Raw genomic sequence first — 19801 nt, forward strand, 5'->3', positions numbered from 1 at the left:
ATGATAGAATCAACCGAATTCAATGTGCATTATGGACAATTGATGAAATTGAGAAGTTGCTCAATTCAATAAACTGTATGATACTGTGGCAATCAGTCTCAGTACATTATCTGTAGAAGTTGACCTCATAATCAGTTGATTGTTGTTTTTTTCTGACATTAAATATTAGTCTTCTCTGCTGACCTTTAATTGCTTCCTGATTGACTACATATCAGTGTGCTAGCGTAAAGACTGCTATACAAGGTGTGAAACAATTCACAGGGCATGTGTGCTATTCTGCATTGCTGTTAATATAGTATATTGCACTAATTTGCTGGGGTTCAAATTTAATTCCTAGAGTGAACAGTCCTGAACTGTTTTGCATGTGAAATGAAAGGTCCACCAGAAGAAAGTGAAAGGTTCTTAATAAGAGTAAATATAAGTTTTGGAGGTCCAGGACCTAAATAAAATTTCAATGGTCCTGTAGAAGAAATTACAGGTCCAGGAAATCAGACTAGTGGTGATTTGCATAGAGTGGCAGGGTTTAACACTGTGTGTGGCAGGGTTTAACACAGGGTGTGGTGGGGTTTAACACAGACTGTGGCAGAGGTGTATAAAAAGCATTGTATTAGCAGATATATACCCTTTGTGCAACAGAACATTTGCTGTAACAATAGTAACGGAACTGTGTTGCTGTCACAGTATTTCTCAGTACATTGAATGCTTGAATTGTTACAGGTTTACCTCCAGACCAATTAACAGTCGACCATACAAACATTTACTGGTACAGTAACATGGATCAAATGCTTTATATAATGGATAAGCAGTCTGGTACAGTAACTTCTAAGAGTTTGGCAGATGTTGTTGACATGGTGGCCTATGGAGTACATTTGCAGCCTTTACCATGTGAGTTGAGAGTCTGAAGTTTATTAAGAAAAATACATTTCAAGCCATATTTTTGGTTGAATTTGTTTACTTGAGGTATTTTTGGAACAACAATATATTTTTAAAGATTTCAAACATCATTCTAATATTAACATCCCATAAAAGTTATATGCTATATTACCTCGTAACCTGATGCATTTACCAGTGGACAAATCTGATTCAAAATAGTCTTTCTTTTCCTGTTAGAATAAAAATGCTTCATGTTAGGTAAAAGGTAAAAAATAATAGAATATAACAACCCAGCTTGTGTGTAAATGAGTACATCACCATACCTAATTATCAACAACTATACACTGCATCATTGAATTATCTAGAATACAGAAAAAAATTCAAAATGTGTATTAAATATGCTTGACTCTGAAGTTGATTACTGGTATTTTTTTCTGTTTTCAGCAACTGAATGTTTATACCTCAATCCCTATTCTGAAGTTGTTAGCCTTTTAGACATTACCAACCAGACAGTAACCTTGGAACTACAACCAATGTCTTGGCCTCCATCATGTAGTTCTATTTCTCATCCTAATACTAAGTATACAGTATATTACAAAGCTGGTACTAAACTCTGTGAACAAAATTGCTTGTCAGAGGTATGTATTTGATTTGCAAATTGTCTAATAAACTTAAAAAATTAAGTCTTCTGCACAGTATGCATGTTTTGACCATTGTGTTCATTTGTTTTCCTGCACATGTTCACTTAGTAATCAGGGCATTTAAAATCTCACTATCTGCAGTATTTGATGTTTCCAATGAGTGATTATATACACAAAATTGTATTTTGGGTCTGAATTTGCCAGTCCTTAGTAAAAAATCAGACAGGTACTAGGAAATTTAATGAAAAATCTTTGATCTTGACCTCCTCATCGTCACAGTTAGTTTTTTAAAGGACAAATCAGTCTCAGTGAAAGTGTAAATAAAATTTAACATTTTAGGAATTTGCTGTCTAGTCATCTTTTATTGTTTTTTCAAATATTGCATTCTCCATTATGTTTCAGTCTTCCTACAACAACCACATTACTATCTCTGCTTTGAACCCCTATACAGAGTATGTTTTCCACGGGGCTGTCAGTAATTATTACACAGAGTATCTGGCTGAGGCATTAGGTCCACCTCAAGTCTATAGAACTGAAACTGGAGGTGAGTTGTTTTCTTTCTTTTAATTTTTGTATGCCCATTAATGGTATGATAATATCTGTCTGTTCATCTATACATGCTATTATTGATAAAAATTACTGATTTTTATACCCCTGGCAAACTAATTTTGGGGATATATAGGAATCACACGGTCTGCTCGTCTGTTTGTGTGTTCACATTTCTTGTAGTTGCAACTCCTCCTAAACAACTTGAGGGGTTTTGATGAAATTAAATTGGAAGGGTTTATGTGCATGAAGGAATATAATTACTGCTGGAGGATTCCAAAGAAGGATCATTGAATATAAGGGTTCTATGTTGAACGTTCAACTCCATTCTCACAATATTTCTAGTTTTTCCTAATCTGTTTAAGAATCTCTTTTTCAATTTACTTGCTTTATTGACATACTTTAAATAGTTTTTCTTTATGCAATTGTTTTTTCCTAGTACCTGGGAAAGCTGTCATTAAATCTATAGAAACCTACACACCCGAGAAAGTGCTGGTCACATGGTCACCTCCAAACATTACTAATGGTCCTAAGGATGAAGTGGTGTACACCATTCGATGGTCAAGAATTATCAGTCAGGGTTTATCTCAAAAAGAACAAATAGCAAATGTATCACAAGACACAAACAAGTATGAGAAATTCCTGACCAACTTGATGCCAAATAATGAGTACACAATTCAGGTTTGTAATTCTAAGCTGATGATTTTAGTAAATGCAAGCCAGCTTAAACTGTTCATGCTTTTATAAATATTTACTTTCATTAAAAGATTTAAACTTAATATCAAATGCAACAGAAAAAATCAGATATTGATTTATTATTAAGGCTCCTTTACTTATCAATGAAGAAATTTTTTGGAAACTAAATTATTCTTTTATTTTAAAGGTATTTTTCTTCTTAAATTTTTATTGCAGTATATAGACAATAACAGTGCTCTGACTTGATAAAAAATCAAATTTGCGAATTTGGCTCATACTTGTTATAATGCTTGGTATAACCAAACATTTTCTCATGGTTTTCAGTCTCATCTGTACATCAGTTATATTTCTGTTCAGTGTTCTGTTATTGTGTACCGGTAAATCATGGTTCATGAAACCAGAGATATTTCTGAATTTGTAATTTAGATGTTAATGTTAAATGGAATTGACAGGATTTCATGATGGACCACCTAAGGAATATCAGTTTTTCTGAACTCTGCTATATCTAACTTACATTTTCCTTTATCTAGGTGCTAACCTCTTTCCCAGAGAAAAAGATCTTCAATGCGAGTGATCCCATGATAGTAAAAACATTTGAAAAACTGAGGGATATCTCCTTAGTATCTTCTGCAGAAAACAGCCTGTCTGTAAGCTGGACATCTCCATCAGACAGCAGTGTAGAGATACACAAGTTCCAGATGAAGAAGGTCAGTAGCATATGATATACATTTGATTGGCTGACAACTCATAGAAACTGTTTTTGGGGAAATATTTTTACAATTCATTATAATGATACAGTGAAATATATTTAAACAGAACTATTTTTTTAAAATTTTTATAGAGATGTTCAGTTTACCAAAGTTGTAATTACATTTTAATTGATAATCAAAGACTGAAGTCTTCAAAGTTGCAAATTGTCAAATATTCTTTGCCACTGATTTTGGCTTACTTCTCAACATCCGAAATGGCACAAATGTGATATGCTCTAAAATTGGATGACTTCCGCTAGAATCTTGGTTCCCTTGATATGATGATTCTTTTGTATCCATGGTTAATTCGAATGTTTTCAATCAAAACAACTGGTTACCAGGAACCAGATTAAACAACTAGCAATGGCTATATATAGATATTGGAGCCCTGATAATGTATATGACCTATAAAGTAAATTTTAACTGGCCCTGTGTCTGAATTGGAAACTGGGTAATGTTCAATGCTAACAGATCATTTCATCTTTTAATGTTAACTTCCCATTCTCATACAGTCAATAAAACACATGTAGAACACATGTTTATGATATTGAAGAGGTACATTTTAATCTCGTATGAAGCTATAACTAAGAAGTTAAGATGGAGAACGTGGCATGGATCTGTGGCTTAATGTGGTATATAAATCATATGTGAATGTAAAGTACTGAAATTACAAGTGCAAGAAGTCGCTAACAATATTAGCAACTTAAAAAGGAACTTTAAAAGTGTCTGGTTTAGATAGGTTTTCTGATTGTTTAGGGTCTGGTTGATTAGACAGTTTTCTGAATATTCAGGGTTCTGTTGAGACAGGTAACACTGTTTGTAAATTTTGACTACTTTAAGGTTTGATATAGTAACAGGCTATTAATGTTTTGACATTTGTTTTGCTCTGGTGTAAACCTTGAACCCCCATCCCCCAATTAAGTACTTGGACATATGAAAAAGGTGAGTTAGCGGAATACACTGAAAAATAAGGTATTGCTCCCAAGATACCAATGCAACATTAAGAAACAGAACCTGAATCTGATACCAGTAGTGTTTGGCATTTAAATGTAATACATTTCTGATTATTTCTAATTATAGTGTCCTTATGAAGAGAAACATTGGCTAGAAAATGTTTTTCTTTTGAACACAATAGCAGATACTCAGTACAATGCATCCTTTGATGATCTCCAGCCATATACAGACTACTGCTTCCGAATGGTAGTACTGTATAAGGATGCCAAATATTACCACTGGACTGGACAGAATTCCTTCATCTTCAGAACACTATGTAAGTATTTAATGAAAGTTTGTTCTATTGACTATTTAATTTGATTTGTATCAGGCTTTCTGATTGGTTGGTTATATATGCATGAGCAAACCAGATTATATTGTATAACCTAATTTGGTACTATGCCGTCTTTGACCTCTGCAGTTTTCAAATTATCCCAAACAAAATAACTTCTATATGAAATATCATACCTTTATTTCCTTTTGAAACAATATTATAAGGAATGTTTCTATTTTTTCAACAGCTTATACAAAGTAATCTTATTTGCAGCAACTTATCCTTATTTACTGCAAAGCAGTTAATTGGTACAAACCTGGTTAATTGTAGAACCTGTTTAAATATTAGAAACATTTTTAATGGTAATTGTTTTATAAGGGAAATCAAGGGAATCAAAAAATCAGCATATATTTGGCAAGCACTTAATGTTATCAAATACCAAATACTTTTTTTTTTGCAGAGTTCATTTACATGTAAAATTATGTCTTCTTAAAGTGTTAAGTATGACTTTGTATGTTTATCAAGTAAAACAAATGCTTACTTCAAAGATAGCTAGTTCTGTCTATTTTTTGCAGATACTTTTTTGTGATATGATATACATGTTCTTATATTAACTTTTTTTCTTTTTCCTTCGAACAGCAAGTATCCCAGATATCCCAGAACCTCCAAAAGTAGACCCTTTATCATCAGGGTATGATGTAAAGTGGCAAGAACCTGATGATAATGGCGCTGTTATAACAAATTATATCCTGCAGTACTGGTAAGTTGTAGTAAATCTTTCTGGGGTTCAAGTGTTTTTTTTTATGAAAGGCAAGATATTTCAACCATGTATGAAAAATCAGATTCTACCAGACATGTTTGAAATCTGAAAAAATAGTAATATTATTAGAAATTCATCAAATTATACAAAATGGCAATGCCTCATGAAGTCGTAATAGACTAGACAGAAATGACGTTTACATTAATAAAAAAAGATGAATGTATTAATGTTTACAGGGATGGTCCCCAACAGACATGGAATGATGTGTTTAATGGGAGTGAAACACACTGGGTTGTTGATGATGTCATTATCCCACGAGGAAGTGATTATGTATTCAGGGTGGCAGCTGAGAATGCCCATGGTCTTGGGCCATTCAGTTTCAACAGCACTGCATTTACCTTCGTCAGTAAGTAATACTTGTGTAGGCATTTTATAACTGGCTTCATTCTGTTTATCAGTAACCTCACAGTCCATTGGATTAGAACTTGCCTATATTTTTTTAGTATCATGGCAGTAGCCAGAGATATCAGTAAGAATAATGGAATATTGATAAAGTTGCCAGTAAGAATAATGGAATATTGATAAGTTGCCAGTAAGAATAATTGAATATTGATAAGTTGCCAGTATGAATAATGGAATATTGATAAAGTTGCCAATAAAAATAATAGAATATTGATAAGTTGCCAGAAAATGATTGTATACTGTTTTCAAACTGTTCACACTTTGTACGATAACTCAAAGAAACTTTGGTGTATTTTAATTAAAGTTCATCATAAAAAGGAAGCTTTGTTTTCTTTTTTCTTTTCCCTGTTTTTCTGTTATTTATTTTGAGCTGCAAACTTTGAATCCAGAAACAATTGGGACTGGTTTATCAAGTGCTTATAAGCAACTGTTCATTTTAAAACAAATTATTCTGATATGAAATTTATCCTACTTTAAAATGTTAACATTGGACTGGGTAGCCTGACACTGAAAGTTTTAAGACAACAGTAATTTAATAATTAGAATGTTGTAAGTATTTGGTACAGTATTACTGGTAATTAAATTGCTGCTCACAAGGTGATGTTAAACATTTCAACTGTAATGCAATATTGTCATATTTCAGAATTACCTCAGTCATCAGCAGACGACACGGTAGCCATTGTATCTATTGCATTGTCATTTCTCTTCGTGTTTTTACTCATTATTTTAATGGCCGTTTGTTATGGTAAGATATATGTAGATTTAGTTGCATGATTTTAATGTTGAATGGGGAAGTGTCCCAGTGAAAAGGGGGTTCGGCTGTTAGTGGACATTTACTGTCCAAATATTGCACAGAAGTAACAATTTTTTTCCTAGAAAGGGAGACTACTCTTGTACTGGTGCAAGGGAGGAGGGTTTGCCAGTTTGTATCTCTTAAAATAAATAATGATTATTATAGGTAAACTGAACCGAGTCTTAAGTCAAGCTTTTTGGACTGTAAATATCAGTGTTCTTCTTGAGAACAATTCTAGTATAAATCTCGAAAAAGATTTGATGTATTAGTTTTTGTATATTGCAGATTCTGAAAATGTTTGTGCACACTTGAAGCTAATCTTGGTTGAGGAAAAAATACTTTCTTATCTCTCTTATGAAAATCATGTCTTTGTTTTATAGATATATAATTTATTAATCATGGGCTTTACATCTTAGTTATAAACTGAAAGAAATACATTCATATTTCCTTATTTTGTTATTTCAGTAATCAGAAAAAGAAATCGCAAAAACAGAAAACCTAAGGAGTTTATCATTCGTGGACCAGATACTGAATTGGCTGTACTAAGGGAATTACCTCTCCAACAACAAGAAAACAATACAATCTATGCTATCAAGTATGATAATTAATTATCAGTCTCTATAGGAATTAGGCAGTGGGTGAAACATGGTATGAAAGAAAATACCATTTTGAAGTTTTATTTGACTATTTGCATCATCATAATCAAGGAAAAGACAAGATTTTCCATATCATTTTGGTAGATTGAATTATAATTTTATTGAATTACAATGAAAATTAACATTTCAAGGGAAGATGAGTCTGTCAAAGACCTCAATTTTCTAACACTCTATTGAAAAAAAACTTCAGAGAAAATCCAGAGATGCAGAGATTAAATAATGGCATTTTCAAATAGAGAAAGCATCCTTGAGTGAAACTATATTGTCAGATTGGTGGGTTTTTGTGTGCATATTTCTGATTTTTCCCCTTTTGCCAGATTCTTACAGAAACTTACACTTTAATAACCTATAGTAGGATTCATAAGAATTTTTTTTAGAGCAACAACAATTGAAAAGACCAGTATTTGGAAACAAGAAAAAATACTTTTATGGTATTTTTTCAGTGAAAAAATGTTTTCCATAATTTCTCTGATTTCTTAAATTCATGGAGTTTTTAATTCATGAATTTTATTATACCATTTTGAATTTGTGGTTTGACATAATAAGGAAAATTGGTACCTGTGAACAATATTAGTTCTACAGTACCAAATCAACATGTAACAGGTAATGATAGGTAAATGGAAAAAAATCAAAATACTCTTTGATATATTTGTGTAAGGTTCGAAATAATTTAGATGGTCAGTTTAGCAAAAAGTTGAATTTTACACAAATAGCCTGCATTAAATATGCTCTATCTGGTTTGGTTTTCAGTAAGTCAAAGAGCTATTATCATTTTTTTTATATTCTCATTCCAACTTTAAATAAAGCTCATTTACTTACTTACTTTTAAAAATCTCATGATCAGATTTTCCTCAAATCTGCAATTGCAAGTGACTTGATTGGTTGAAATTTGAATGGAGGAAGGATTTGAAAAAATTCTCAGTTTAATATATTAAATGAAACCAGGTCTTGACATTGGATAAATGGTATATGTTTTATTGTCTTAATTACGACTGTTGGCAATAATGCAATATTTCAATGATCATGGTGATGCTGTTTGAAACCTGTATTTGTAAAACCTGGCTTTGTCACCATTATATTTCCTTTCTTCTCCAGTATTGTACCAACAGACAGTGAGATTGCCAACTTGAACCACCTCAGGAGAGACCAGCTAATACTCACAAAGTTCCTAGGCAGTGGAGCATTTGGGGAGGTTTTTGAGGGAGTTGTTAAGAGTCTACAAGGAGAAAACTGCCCAGAGACTAGGATAGCCGTTAAGGTTGGTCATTAGAATACCATTCTTGGTGATTTAAGATTTATATATCTCAGAAGAGAAAGGCAATAATTTGTACCATTAAGCAGTTCTGTTATGAACCAACATATTTTCAGGAGGGAGAAAGTTATTCAAAACTAAATGGTTAAGGCTGATTGCCTTTCTTATGTCATTTGAATCATTTAAACACAACTTGTATTAAATTGCATATAGGAGTTACTGCAAATTAGTATGATTGTAAGTTGCCAAGCAGTCATTGTAATTATTGCTTAGAGATAATGGTATGCCATTTTCATTTGATGTTTCATCCTCTTTTCCACTAAATGGTTTGGCATAAAGAAAATTATTGTTGAAATTTTTTTTTTTTTTTTGAGTTGCAAAATGAGTTCAGAGCATTTTAAAAACTGACCAATTCTTCATTTCCTTTTTCTTGTGAAGTGGCATCATAAAATGAACCTTAGTTCCTTTATTTGCATAGAACATATAAGATATCTTGAATTTTCATTATTTAATTCAAACTACATATGTATTTCAGACCTTACGTAAAAGTGCATCAGACCAAGAGAAAGAAGAATTCTTAAAAGAAGCTGTCTTGATGAACAATTTCAGACATGACCATATTCTGGATCTGATTGGTGTTTGTTTAGATAACGACCCAGAATTTATCATACTTGAGCTGATGGAAGGTGGAGATTTGTTGTCTTACCTGAGATTTTGTAGAGCAGCAACAGTAAGCATAATTTCAAAAATTATTTTTATCTGGGAAAGATGTCTTCACTGTACAAAATAATGACAAAATTAAAGGGAATGGAAATATTTATTTTGCCAATATTTTTATTTCCTATAGACACTTGTATTATTGTTTAGTCTTAGTTGCAGCTGGTTTTTCCATACCTGCCTTTCTGTTCTTGTCAACTAAATGTTTGCCAAACTTTATACCACTGTGGAAGTTTCCATATTGACTCTAATTTGAGCCTGGTATTGATATTGGAAAGTCAATCTTTCCAATGGTCATATATGTTAAGGATTGTTTGATAGAACATCAGTAACATTTGTATTGTATATATTATAGACTCCATCAAGTACGCTTACACTAACAGATTGTTTGATAGAACAGCAGTAACATTTGTATTGTATATATTATAGACTCCATCAAGTACACTTACACTAACAGATTGTTTGATAGAACAGCAGTAACATTTGTATTGTATATATTATAGACTCCATCAAGTACACTTACTCTAACAGATTTAGTGAAGATATGTGTTCATGTTGCCAGTGGATGTAAATATTTAGAGGAAATGCATTTTGTACATAGGTAAGCAATGTAACAAATATAGAAACTGGAAAAACTGTTAGCAAAGCTCACTTGATGATACCCCTAGAAACCTATAGGAAACTACAAAAAAACATTTAGATTGAAAAAAAAAACAAAATAAGGGGTGCACAGTTTCATTTTGTGGTAAAGAGTGTTTAAAGTTTCATTGAATTTCATTTTAACGATTTTAAGGGAGTTGTGGATTAGAACTAAGGACGGATGAACAGCCCAAGGCTTGTAGTATTAAAGAAGAATTTGATAGCATTTTCTTCTAACATTAGTGTGAAATCCCTATAGTATTTTGTCATTTTTTACAGAGATCTTGCTGCCAGAAATTGTCTTGTTTCCTCAAGAAATGTATCAGAAATTGTAGTAAAGATAGGAGACTTTGGTCTGGCAAGAGATATTTATAAAAATGATTATTATCGTAAGGAGGGTGAGGGTTTACTTCCTGTGCGATGGATGTCACCAGAGTCCTTGGTGGATGGTGTTTTTACTGTCTATTCAGATATTTGGTAAGTTATATTTATACACATTTGAACCACTGAATATGGTTATTGTGATTTTGATATCTGAATTGATCAAAAGGTGAAAATTATTTACAATATATGCAGTTCTTATTTTGGAGACAACTGCATCTATGAATAATTAGTGTTAATTTATAGAATAGCGTTTATTTAAGATAATAGAATAAAAATATAGGTTACAAATTATACTCAGAGCTTGGAATTCCCACAATATGTAAATTGTAATTTATTTCATGGCAATTGTCCATGGCCGTTTATCTTCACTATTAAAATTAAAACTACACATTTTTTATGATGATGTAACAGGAGAACAATTGATTTATCTCACAAAATTATACAGATGCCAATGAGTATCCAACCTTAAACTTCTTGGTAAAAGGCCAGTGACAAATATATTTCGGTAAAGAACAATCGGATCTTCTTGGCCATTTCCCATTAAAATAATTTTCTTTAGTGGAATGAAAAAGGCTGAGGAATTCTGATTGAGATCAGGAACTGATATTGTTCTAAATCAACCTTATTTTTACAGGGCCTTTGGTGTATTAATGTGGGAAGTAATGACATACGGTCATCAGCCATACCAGGCAAGAACCAACATTGAAGTTTTACACTTTGTCAGATCTGGGGGTATATTGGAGCAGCCAGACAACTGTCCAGAAGAAATGTAAGTAGTTATCTTCCTAAGTGAGTTTTTACCCCAGAATCATTGTGAAGGATTTTAATTTTTTATCAGGATGAATTGTCTTTTAAATTGAAAATCTAATGATCATAAAAATGATTAGTTTCTATTTGATAAATGATTATGTTAATTCTTATAAAAGACAAACTTTTTTAAGTAGCAGTCTTTACAAAAATCAGACAGGAGGTGATTTATGCATGTTAAAAACTCACCGAATTCAGTTTTATTTCTTGTTCAGAAACCATTATAGATCACATAACCAGTCTTAGTTTTTCATCCAGGATTTGCACTTTTGAGATAAGATTTACATAGATTGTACATGAAATTAGCACGTTATCATTCTTGATTTGGTTTAATTTAGTTGATTTTAGTGGGAGATTAAAGTGTAGTTTTCTCAAAAGTACAGATCTAAATACAGAAAGGACTATTGTCTCTTAAAAATATAGTGTGGCAGGACGGCCTATCTGCGTTGTAGTAGGTAGTGAGATTTAAATTGCCAGACTTGGCTAAAGGATTAATTCTTTTGCCGAATCGGTTTGTCACTGGCTTGTCACCGAGCTGTCTAGGGTTTGATCCTCGGTGGCGGAGTATAATTTTGGGAGTCAAATTATGCTCTCCTGTTACAATAGCATATGTAGACCAAAAGAGCATCGTCTGATCCATGGGTTTTTCTGCACTATGGTTCATCTTACCATAAGCAGCGTCTGAATTGTATATGGACTGGTACTTGAGTAACCAGTAGTAGGTATAGAATACTAATTTCCTACAACCAGTTTTCTTTGAAAATTTGAGAAAATAAGTTATAACTCATACAGTGCTTTCATTGGTTATTTTTTCCCTATAATATTTTCTTTAAATAATAGACCTGAAAACTCTGAATTCTGTTTTCAGATTTGTATTAATGAACACTTGTTGGAATTATGATGCTGAGGAAAGACCACATTTTCCCCAGTTACTGGAACAGTTAGAGCAGTTCTATGACAAATGTGTGTCATTATTTGCAGACTATATAGTACCTGTCAGAACTAGGCCTATTGAAGGTGAGGAAGGCTTGCATTTTTAATTGTTAAAGCAAATATTTTAAACTTTTATAACTAGGAGGATTCTGAATCCATGTTAGAAAAAAAAATAGAAACTAATTGAGCCAACTTATGTTTTTAAAGCATTTGAGGATTAAACTTCAGGGTTCAGTCCATCATTGAACATTTATCAGTCCCTTGCTTTGTCTTGACATCAGATTATTATTGGCTATTACCACTGGACTCAGTGGGGATGGAAATGGAACACATCTGAATATGAAACCTCTGAAATTGATTATTGCACCCCATCAAATATAAAAAGCAACATAACATAATCTATATTTAGATATGTATCGATTATAAAATGAAAACATTTATTTTTTTGTTTGCAACCTGAAATCATGACTGAAAGTTAATGTTTTCTTTTGACTATGTTGGTTAATATTTCAAAGCCTATAGTGTATCAATAACATGATGTTAACATAAGACTTAAAAGTAGCATGTCGGTATCATTGAAATATTTTATATCAAAGGAGCTGGGAGGCCTAGAACCAGTTGGCGTAACCGCCAAGATGTTCACCCATACGCTGTAAATAAAGTAAACGTCAATCAAAACAATGATGAAAGGTATTCAGGGTGTGTGTTGTGGTTTTATCATTTTCTTGTTTATTTTTTCTTGTTGATTATTTGTTGTGTTTTCAGCACTTGTTGATTACTTTGTTTTACTTCCTTCTTGTGTCATATCTTTCTGAATGACATTTCCTTTTTGCACTTGTTTGGTTTTTGTACATTAATTAATGACCACAAAAAGAAATTGCAGACATATTGTGGTATGGTGTTGTTGTCATTGTCAAAACTTAAACCTACAAGGTTTTACACTACTAAAGGAAGCTTTGAACCATTTAAGAATTTAGGGTCAAAAAGGGGTACAAAATAAGTATTTTCTTCAACTTTGTATAAAGTTCTTCTTTCTTTTACCTAATTGCAAATTTATAGGTCTTTGATCACTTTCATTCTGGTGCAAAGCTTATACTTCGTCAAGCATTTGATGATAATATAAATTCAGAGCCATTTCCAGTTTGATTGATGTGTCCATACTTGTCCTGACTACCAGTATATAGGGTTCAACATCTGGGATTGTAACAAGCTGCACCCCACAAAGCATTTTAGTTTCATTTATGTTGATAATAGAGTCAAATATTGTGTTATACCCTCTTTGATGTTGTAAAGGCACAGTTTTAGTGGAAATTTAAAATAGCACCATTTTTTATTTGATAAAAATATTGTAGGTATTGGTTGTCATCTTTGTCTAAGATGGGAAAGACTTTATGTTTTTGCTTGTGTGGTGTGATTTCGACAAATTAACAAGTTAACAAAAATGACTGCCAAGTCTGTTATTTTCAAAAACAGAAATACTTTACTAAATACGTGTATTTAAAAACAAAAAGTTATGAATATTTTGTGTACTATGTACATAACACTGTGAAATCTATCATTATTTTTGTAGTTTCAGTTTTTGAGGTTTTGGTTGTTGAATCACAAATTCTTATCTCACCAAATGTAAAATTTCCATTTTAACTTCAATATTGTAATGAAATATATAAAATGATAACTCAGGGATCTAACAAAATCAAGCCAAACCATGAAAATTAAGCTCCTGAATAAAAGTATTTTCACAACATTTCTTATTTTGTTGTGTACTAAATGAAATTAATTTTCTATGCTTGATTTGAGTCACCTTTTAAGTAATTTTTGTATTCATGTGGTGATAATGGAAAAATATTTATATGTAACAACTGGTATTTTTTAAATATATTTCAGTGGATGGTTACCACGACAACAACAGCATGCTCACTACCAGAACAAGCCAGATAATGACCTCATCACCTGGTCATGACAATGTGAGTAATGAGGTATATATCACTTTATAAATATGGAAATCTCCATAAGCTGTTAATTCTAATCAAAGCACCGAAGATGCTGCAACTCAGAAGTCGCTTGGCGTGCAACCTGCAAGATAGGTTTCTGACGGTTATTTTTTAAGCAGTGTGCTAGAGTGCCGGTCATGACATGGACTAAGGTTTGAGAATGTTTTGGTGTTGAACCCATATTTCCCTTGCAACCTGCAGCAAAACAAAAAAAGATGTACACAAATATCGTGAAAATAAGATTATTGCCTTTGTTTACATTCTTGAGACATTAAACTTGATGTTGATTGTGACGCTTCCTGATGAAATGATTTTGATTATAATACCATTCACAGGGCATAGTCAAAACCCAACACAACCCAAAAGGAGATAACTCCAATTAAATTGTATTGGCTTTTAACTATCTTCTATGAATTTACTACGCGGCCAAGTGGCAAAAAAATAGTTTGGCATCTCGATTTACCAGTTCGATAATATTTATCTGAAAATTAACACTTAAAATGTTTGAAATATCATTCATTTTTGATATCGGTGAAATATTTAAAGTTTAAAAGAGAATCGCACATTAATTTGAAGAAATCATTTCCGTCCGTGAAGTTATCTGCCAGAAGCCCTTTTGTCATTCTTATACTTACAATACTCGAAGCCACTCAGGTGACTTCTGAGTAAAAAGTGTGAAGGGGCAAACATTTCAAGGGGAAATAACTTTGATCAGGATTTCCTCCCCTAATAGCCTGTGTTTTTGTTTGAAAATGAAATTTTTCTAAAAATACTCAGCGGGTGTTTCTAGAAAAGCAGAGGATGCTTACCCTACCGGTGCACCTGGTCCTTGCTCCCAGTTTTAAGTGGAGTCCGAGTTCGCTCATTTGCTTTTGTTACTTTGTATGTATGATTTCAGTTACTTTGTGTTCTTTGTTGTGTATGTCTGTTTTCAATGTCTGGTCTTTGTCCCTGGATTACATTCTTTTGATTACCGCTATAAGCTTGGTTCCCTTGATTATTCTTTTAAACATGGGTGATTGTTTTTGCAAAATACATACTTAGTTGTATGTGAATGTAGTAAAAGCATCTTTCATTTGGAGCTTTTTAACTATTGACTAGAATTTTAATGATTCATTCATTTTATTCTCCAGTTTCTTGTATATGTTCTTTGAAAATTTTTATTTTTTATTTTTATCTTATGAGCAAGCTGTCCTGTCTTTTTGTCTCTTGGAAATTTAGATGATAGAACTATAAAGCTGTAGAAATGATCATTTTTGATACCAGATTCTAATATTTTTTCAGGAACAGGAGCCAATATACAGAGTAACATCTTTTGATTCTCCAGAGCCTACCGATGCTTATATTGAACCTAGAACTGCTGGTACTCCAGTTTACTTAGAAATTTTACAAGATGACCAACCTCAACAACCCAATACAGATTCTTGTCAAATTTTGGAAAGCAGTCAAAAATATATGACTATGAAGTCGCCTATTGTAACTCGTAAATCTTCACCAAACGAAGCTATTGGAACTCTGCACAACATAAATATTGTTAAAAATGCTGGAAATGAGACAAATTATGTACTCCAGATTTCACAGGAAAGTGAAAATAGTGTGAGTTCAGAATCACAAAGCACTGGTTATTATGATATGAAGGTTTCACAGAGAAGTGAAAATGGCCCAGTTTATACATCTGTTATCAAAAATGGCACTGAAAGTGTAGGAATCCACCGGAGAAATAGTGACAGGAAGACCTCAGGGAGTAGCCAGTATAGTGGCAGGAAAATCTCAGAGAGTAGCCAGTATAGTGGCAGGAAAATCTCAGAAAGTAGCCAGTTTAGTGCTAGAAAATCTTCAGTTAGTAGTGAAAAGAGCAGAAAAATTTCACAAAGCAGTGATAATTATTGTAAAAAATCATCTGTTCATGGTTCAAGTAGAAGTAAAAATTTGCCACAGGGGCCTGAAAATTCTGATAGGAAATTTTTAGAGGGATGTGATTACAACAGAATAAAACCAACATCTCATAACAGTGAAAATGCAAGAATACCATCTTTTGGGAGTGAAAATAGCAGGGTCACACCTCTTGGAAGTGAAAATGGTGGAAGAACTGTGTCACTTCAAAGTGAAAATTGCAGTAGGCGAACTTCAGTAAGCAGTGAGGCATCTCAGAATTCTGTGTTTAGTCGTTCCAATAGCAATCAATCACATGATTCTGACTTGTCTAACCAGACTGATTATTATAAACAGAAAAATTTGCCCAACCAGTTAGGCTCTCATAGGGACTATCAAAATCAGACAACATTTATAACGACTCAACAAATTCCACAAGAACATAATCCAGATCATTATAGAAATTACTGTGGCATTTATGATCAAAGACATCATAATCACCCTCATAATTATAATCATGAAAATGTAGTTACGAATCATGATCTTCAAGCTCTCCAATATGTTCCTTCTCATGACCAGTTCCAGATTGAGCAAAATAAGAAAAATCACCTTGTTCTTGTTGATCAGAGGACAAACTATGTGCATCAGAACGGAAGACTTCATAGCAATTACATTAAGCACTCCAATCATGTTTATCATCCTAATCATGATCAGAGAGGTAATCCTCCTAATCATGATCAGCGAGTTCATCATCCTAATCATGATCAGAGAGGTAACCCTCCTAATCATGATCAGCAAGTTCATCATCCTAATAATGATCATTCACAATCCGTGCATGTGCGTGGGAATCCAAGGCCATTTAAAATAGCTACTGTCAGGTCACCTGTTTGTGTTCAGATGAATGCCAGAACTTTAAACGTTTCAGACTTAAATCAAAATATTTTACCAACAGGTCATTTTGATCCAATGGATCATGTTCGACAATATTGTCGCTCTGTTGTGCTTAATGGGGAAATTCAGAGAAGCAATGGTTATGGTGAGCATTATGCAGAGGTTGAAAGAGAAGCAGCCTTCAACAAAGATTCACCACCTCCATATCAAAGTTCTCAGATAATGGCATTTCAGGATGAGGTTGGAGTAACAGATGTCTAATGCTCATTTTTAGTCCTTGAATTGATTGTCCTTTGACCTTCCATGATTAATCAACTGATGAAACAGTCAATCAATGTGTTCATTTTTATCCATTCCTTTACTTTGTTTTTATTATGGTTTTGTATTTGTTTAATTTCTCAATGACATGATGTATTTGTTAAAGAATTGAGTAGTTTTATTATTTGTCTAATACAGTATCATCTGTGTTTAACTCTGAACTTACAACTGATAAAATTCAAGATTTAAGCAATGTGATGTGCAGTATCTCACCTTTTGAGAGTTTTTAACCAATGCACAAACATGCAATCTTGAAATTTTGTTGATTTATCCTTAGGTCATGTGTGTCTGAATAGTAATTTTAAGGCAAAATTACCACATTTTTGTAAAGAATATAGTTTGTTGATATTTCTAAAGTTACCTTGAATTCTCATTAAATTGTTGAGATCATGAAGTTACTTTAGAATTTTTATATGAATGACTTTTGTTTTGATGAAGTGACATTGTTAATTTTCCATGACATTGTACCTTATAGTGCATGTACTAACTTGATTGCAGATTTGTTAGATTTTTAGTAGTATTTTTGTTTAGGGTTTCATTTGTAGATTTTTTTTACTTGCAGCATTTTTTACTTGATGATTTGTTTTGTATATATTGTAAAGAAAGACAATAAATATTGAACTTTGCTCAACGAACTTCAGCCCTATATAAGATGATAAATAAACAAACATCTAGTCATGTTGTATGCATTTATGATTAGTCCAGTTGGTCTGTCTCAAATAAGGGTAACTACAAAATTACCAAACACTAATCCAAATCATAATCAAATCAAGTCCAAAATAAATCGGGCAAAATAGATATTACATCACATGTCAATGAAAGTCTGCAGTTCTGTATGACAATTTAAGTAGCAGTCCCTTTAGAATCATGCAGAGAATGATTTATGTGTAAGAAATGACATATTTCCACTTTAATATATTGTAAGAATAGTATAAGGTATTGAAATTCAGCAATGGTTTCATATAATTTTTCTTTTAGTGATGTTAAAAAAATCAGTGGAATGCACCATCATTTTCTTTTATTAAAGAGATACCCACACATGAACAGCCATTTTTTAATTTGTGGATACCAATTTTTGTGGGTTAGGGAAGAAACACAAGTTCGTGGATTCTTGAATTCATTATTTTGAGGTTTTCAGTATATATGACTGTGGAAACCTCCTTTCCGTTTGGAACCAAATTTCGTGGTTTGGCCAAACCATGAAAACCGCAAAAATTGATACCCCACGAACAATAGCACTTTTGAAGTAACCTTAGAAAATAAAAATAAGTGACCTTTTTTGGAAATGAATCACTTCATTCTTATATTGCCTGACTTTTAGGTGGACTGATACTTAGACCTATCTTTGCCAGTAGATATTTGAAGTACTGGTTTTGTGAATGTGTATGTCATGCAACATGACCAATTGAATTGCTTAACCAGTGCGTCAGCAGTTTCAGAGAGAAAAATCATCCCAGATTACAACACAGTAGCACTTAATACTAATTTTAGTAATTTGTGATTTCTGAAAATTCAACTTTAAGAGGTGAGGTTTGGTAGTTTGTGATTTTTGAGATTTTAGGAACCTGGATAAACCTTCCACAGTTACATTTGGAAATTTAATAGAAAAGATTTAATAAAAGGTATTTATTACATCATTATGAATTCAGTAAATTAACCATTTGCTACCATAGACTTTTACATTTTTTACCTTAAGAAAAATTCTAGTTTATTAAATTTTGTTTCCAATCGCTGGTTAAGTTCAGTCATTTCTGTTAACTCAGAAATGACCTTGACCAAGAATGGTTATTTTGTGTGTCATTTTTTTAGGTTACATTATCTAGTCAGTAAAGTTCTAGTCACTGTTAAAACTGAGCATAATAATTTGAAGTATTCAATACCTTTATAACATGTGCAATATAAAACTACCGGTATTTTAAGCTTTGTAATCATTACATCATTGTTTAATGAGCATATTTGATATTATGTACATGTTAACATTTCCTTTTATACATGTATAGAGATTTATTTGTTATGAATTTTTGACTATAGATTTATTTTACTGAGAAGAATGTTTTTTTTAAAGGAGTGTGAATTACATTTTTGTTCAGTAGACTAGTCTTATTTTTTTCTGTTTTTCGTCTTTTAACATTTATTTCTAGTTTTACGATGATGCGGAATGAAATTAAGTTTTTGATTGTCTAAAGTTTTATACATCGTCTGGATTACTTTCTTTTGGTTTCTGCTAGAATCTTGGTTCCCTTGATTGCTCTTCCATGTATCCAACATCTGAATTGTCTTCCTTAAATACAATACACTAATACATGTAATTTAAGATTTTGATTAACATGCCCTTTATGTCATACTTTTGAGTTTAATGTAACTATGTAAATCTTTTTACTGGTATCCTGTTTTCCTGTTGGCCAGACTTTTTGACTATGAAAGAGGAAAAAAGGCAAATTGAACATATATTTCTACATGTCATGTTAATAGAGAATAACCTTTGAACTTATGCTATGTGGTAAATGGGAGACAATCCTTGTGAATTTCATAGCACAACTTTATAGTACTCATT

General features: G+C 32.4%; 1 protein-coding gene across 7 annotated transcripts in view; it reads left to right on the forward strand.

Moving 5' to 3' along the window:
• LOC148614645 (proto-oncogene tyrosine-protein kinase ROS-like) overlaps positions 1-17873 on the forward strand; it is a 127893-nt gene extending 110020 nt beyond the window's left edge. For 2 of the 7 annotated variants that reach the window (XM_088588892.1, XM_088588890.1), the window contains 18 exons: positions 718-885; positions 1318-1511; positions 1917-2058; positions 2500-2741; positions 3287-3463; positions 4586-4775; positions 5412-5532; positions 5769-5938; positions 6638-6739; positions 7253-7382; positions 8539-8701; positions 9231-9425; positions 9916-10013; positions 10331-10528; positions 11070-11204; positions 12111-12259; positions 14060-14151; positions 15451-17873. In XM_088588892.1, the coding sequence (XP_088445018.1) occupies positions 718-885; positions 1318-1511; positions 1917-2058; positions 2500-2741; positions 3287-3463; positions 4586-4775; positions 5412-5532; positions 5769-5938; positions 6638-6739; positions 7253-7382; positions 8539-8701; positions 9231-9425; positions 9916-10013; positions 10331-10528; positions 11070-11204; positions 12111-12259; positions 14060-14151; positions 15451-17190 (4406 nt within the window). In that variant the 3' untranslated portion in view covers positions 17191-17873. Of the gene's footprint in view, positions 1-717; positions 886-1317; positions 1512-1916; positions 2059-2499; positions 2742-3286; positions 3464-4585; positions 4776-5411; positions 5533-5768; positions 5939-6637; positions 6740-7252; positions 7383-8538; positions 8702-9230; positions 9426-9915; positions 10014-10330; positions 10529-11069; positions 11205-12110; positions 12260-12771; positions 12875-14059; positions 14152-15450 lie in introns of all 7 variants that reach the window. The other 5 variants (XM_088588893.1, XM_088588895.1, XM_088588894.1 and 2 more) reach the window with 5 other exon arrangements.
• The last annotated feature ends 1928 nt before the right edge of the window (positions 17874-19801 follow it).

This window comes from Perna viridis, chromosome 6, assembly GCF_037379345.1.
Source record: "Perna viridis isolate PV_CMFRI_1.1 ecotype Kerala chromosome 6, ASM3737934v1, whole genome shotgun sequence".
In the NCBI taxonomy this organism is placed as follows: domain Eukaryota; kingdom Metazoa; phylum Mollusca; class Bivalvia; order Mytilida; family Mytilidae; genus Perna; species Perna viridis.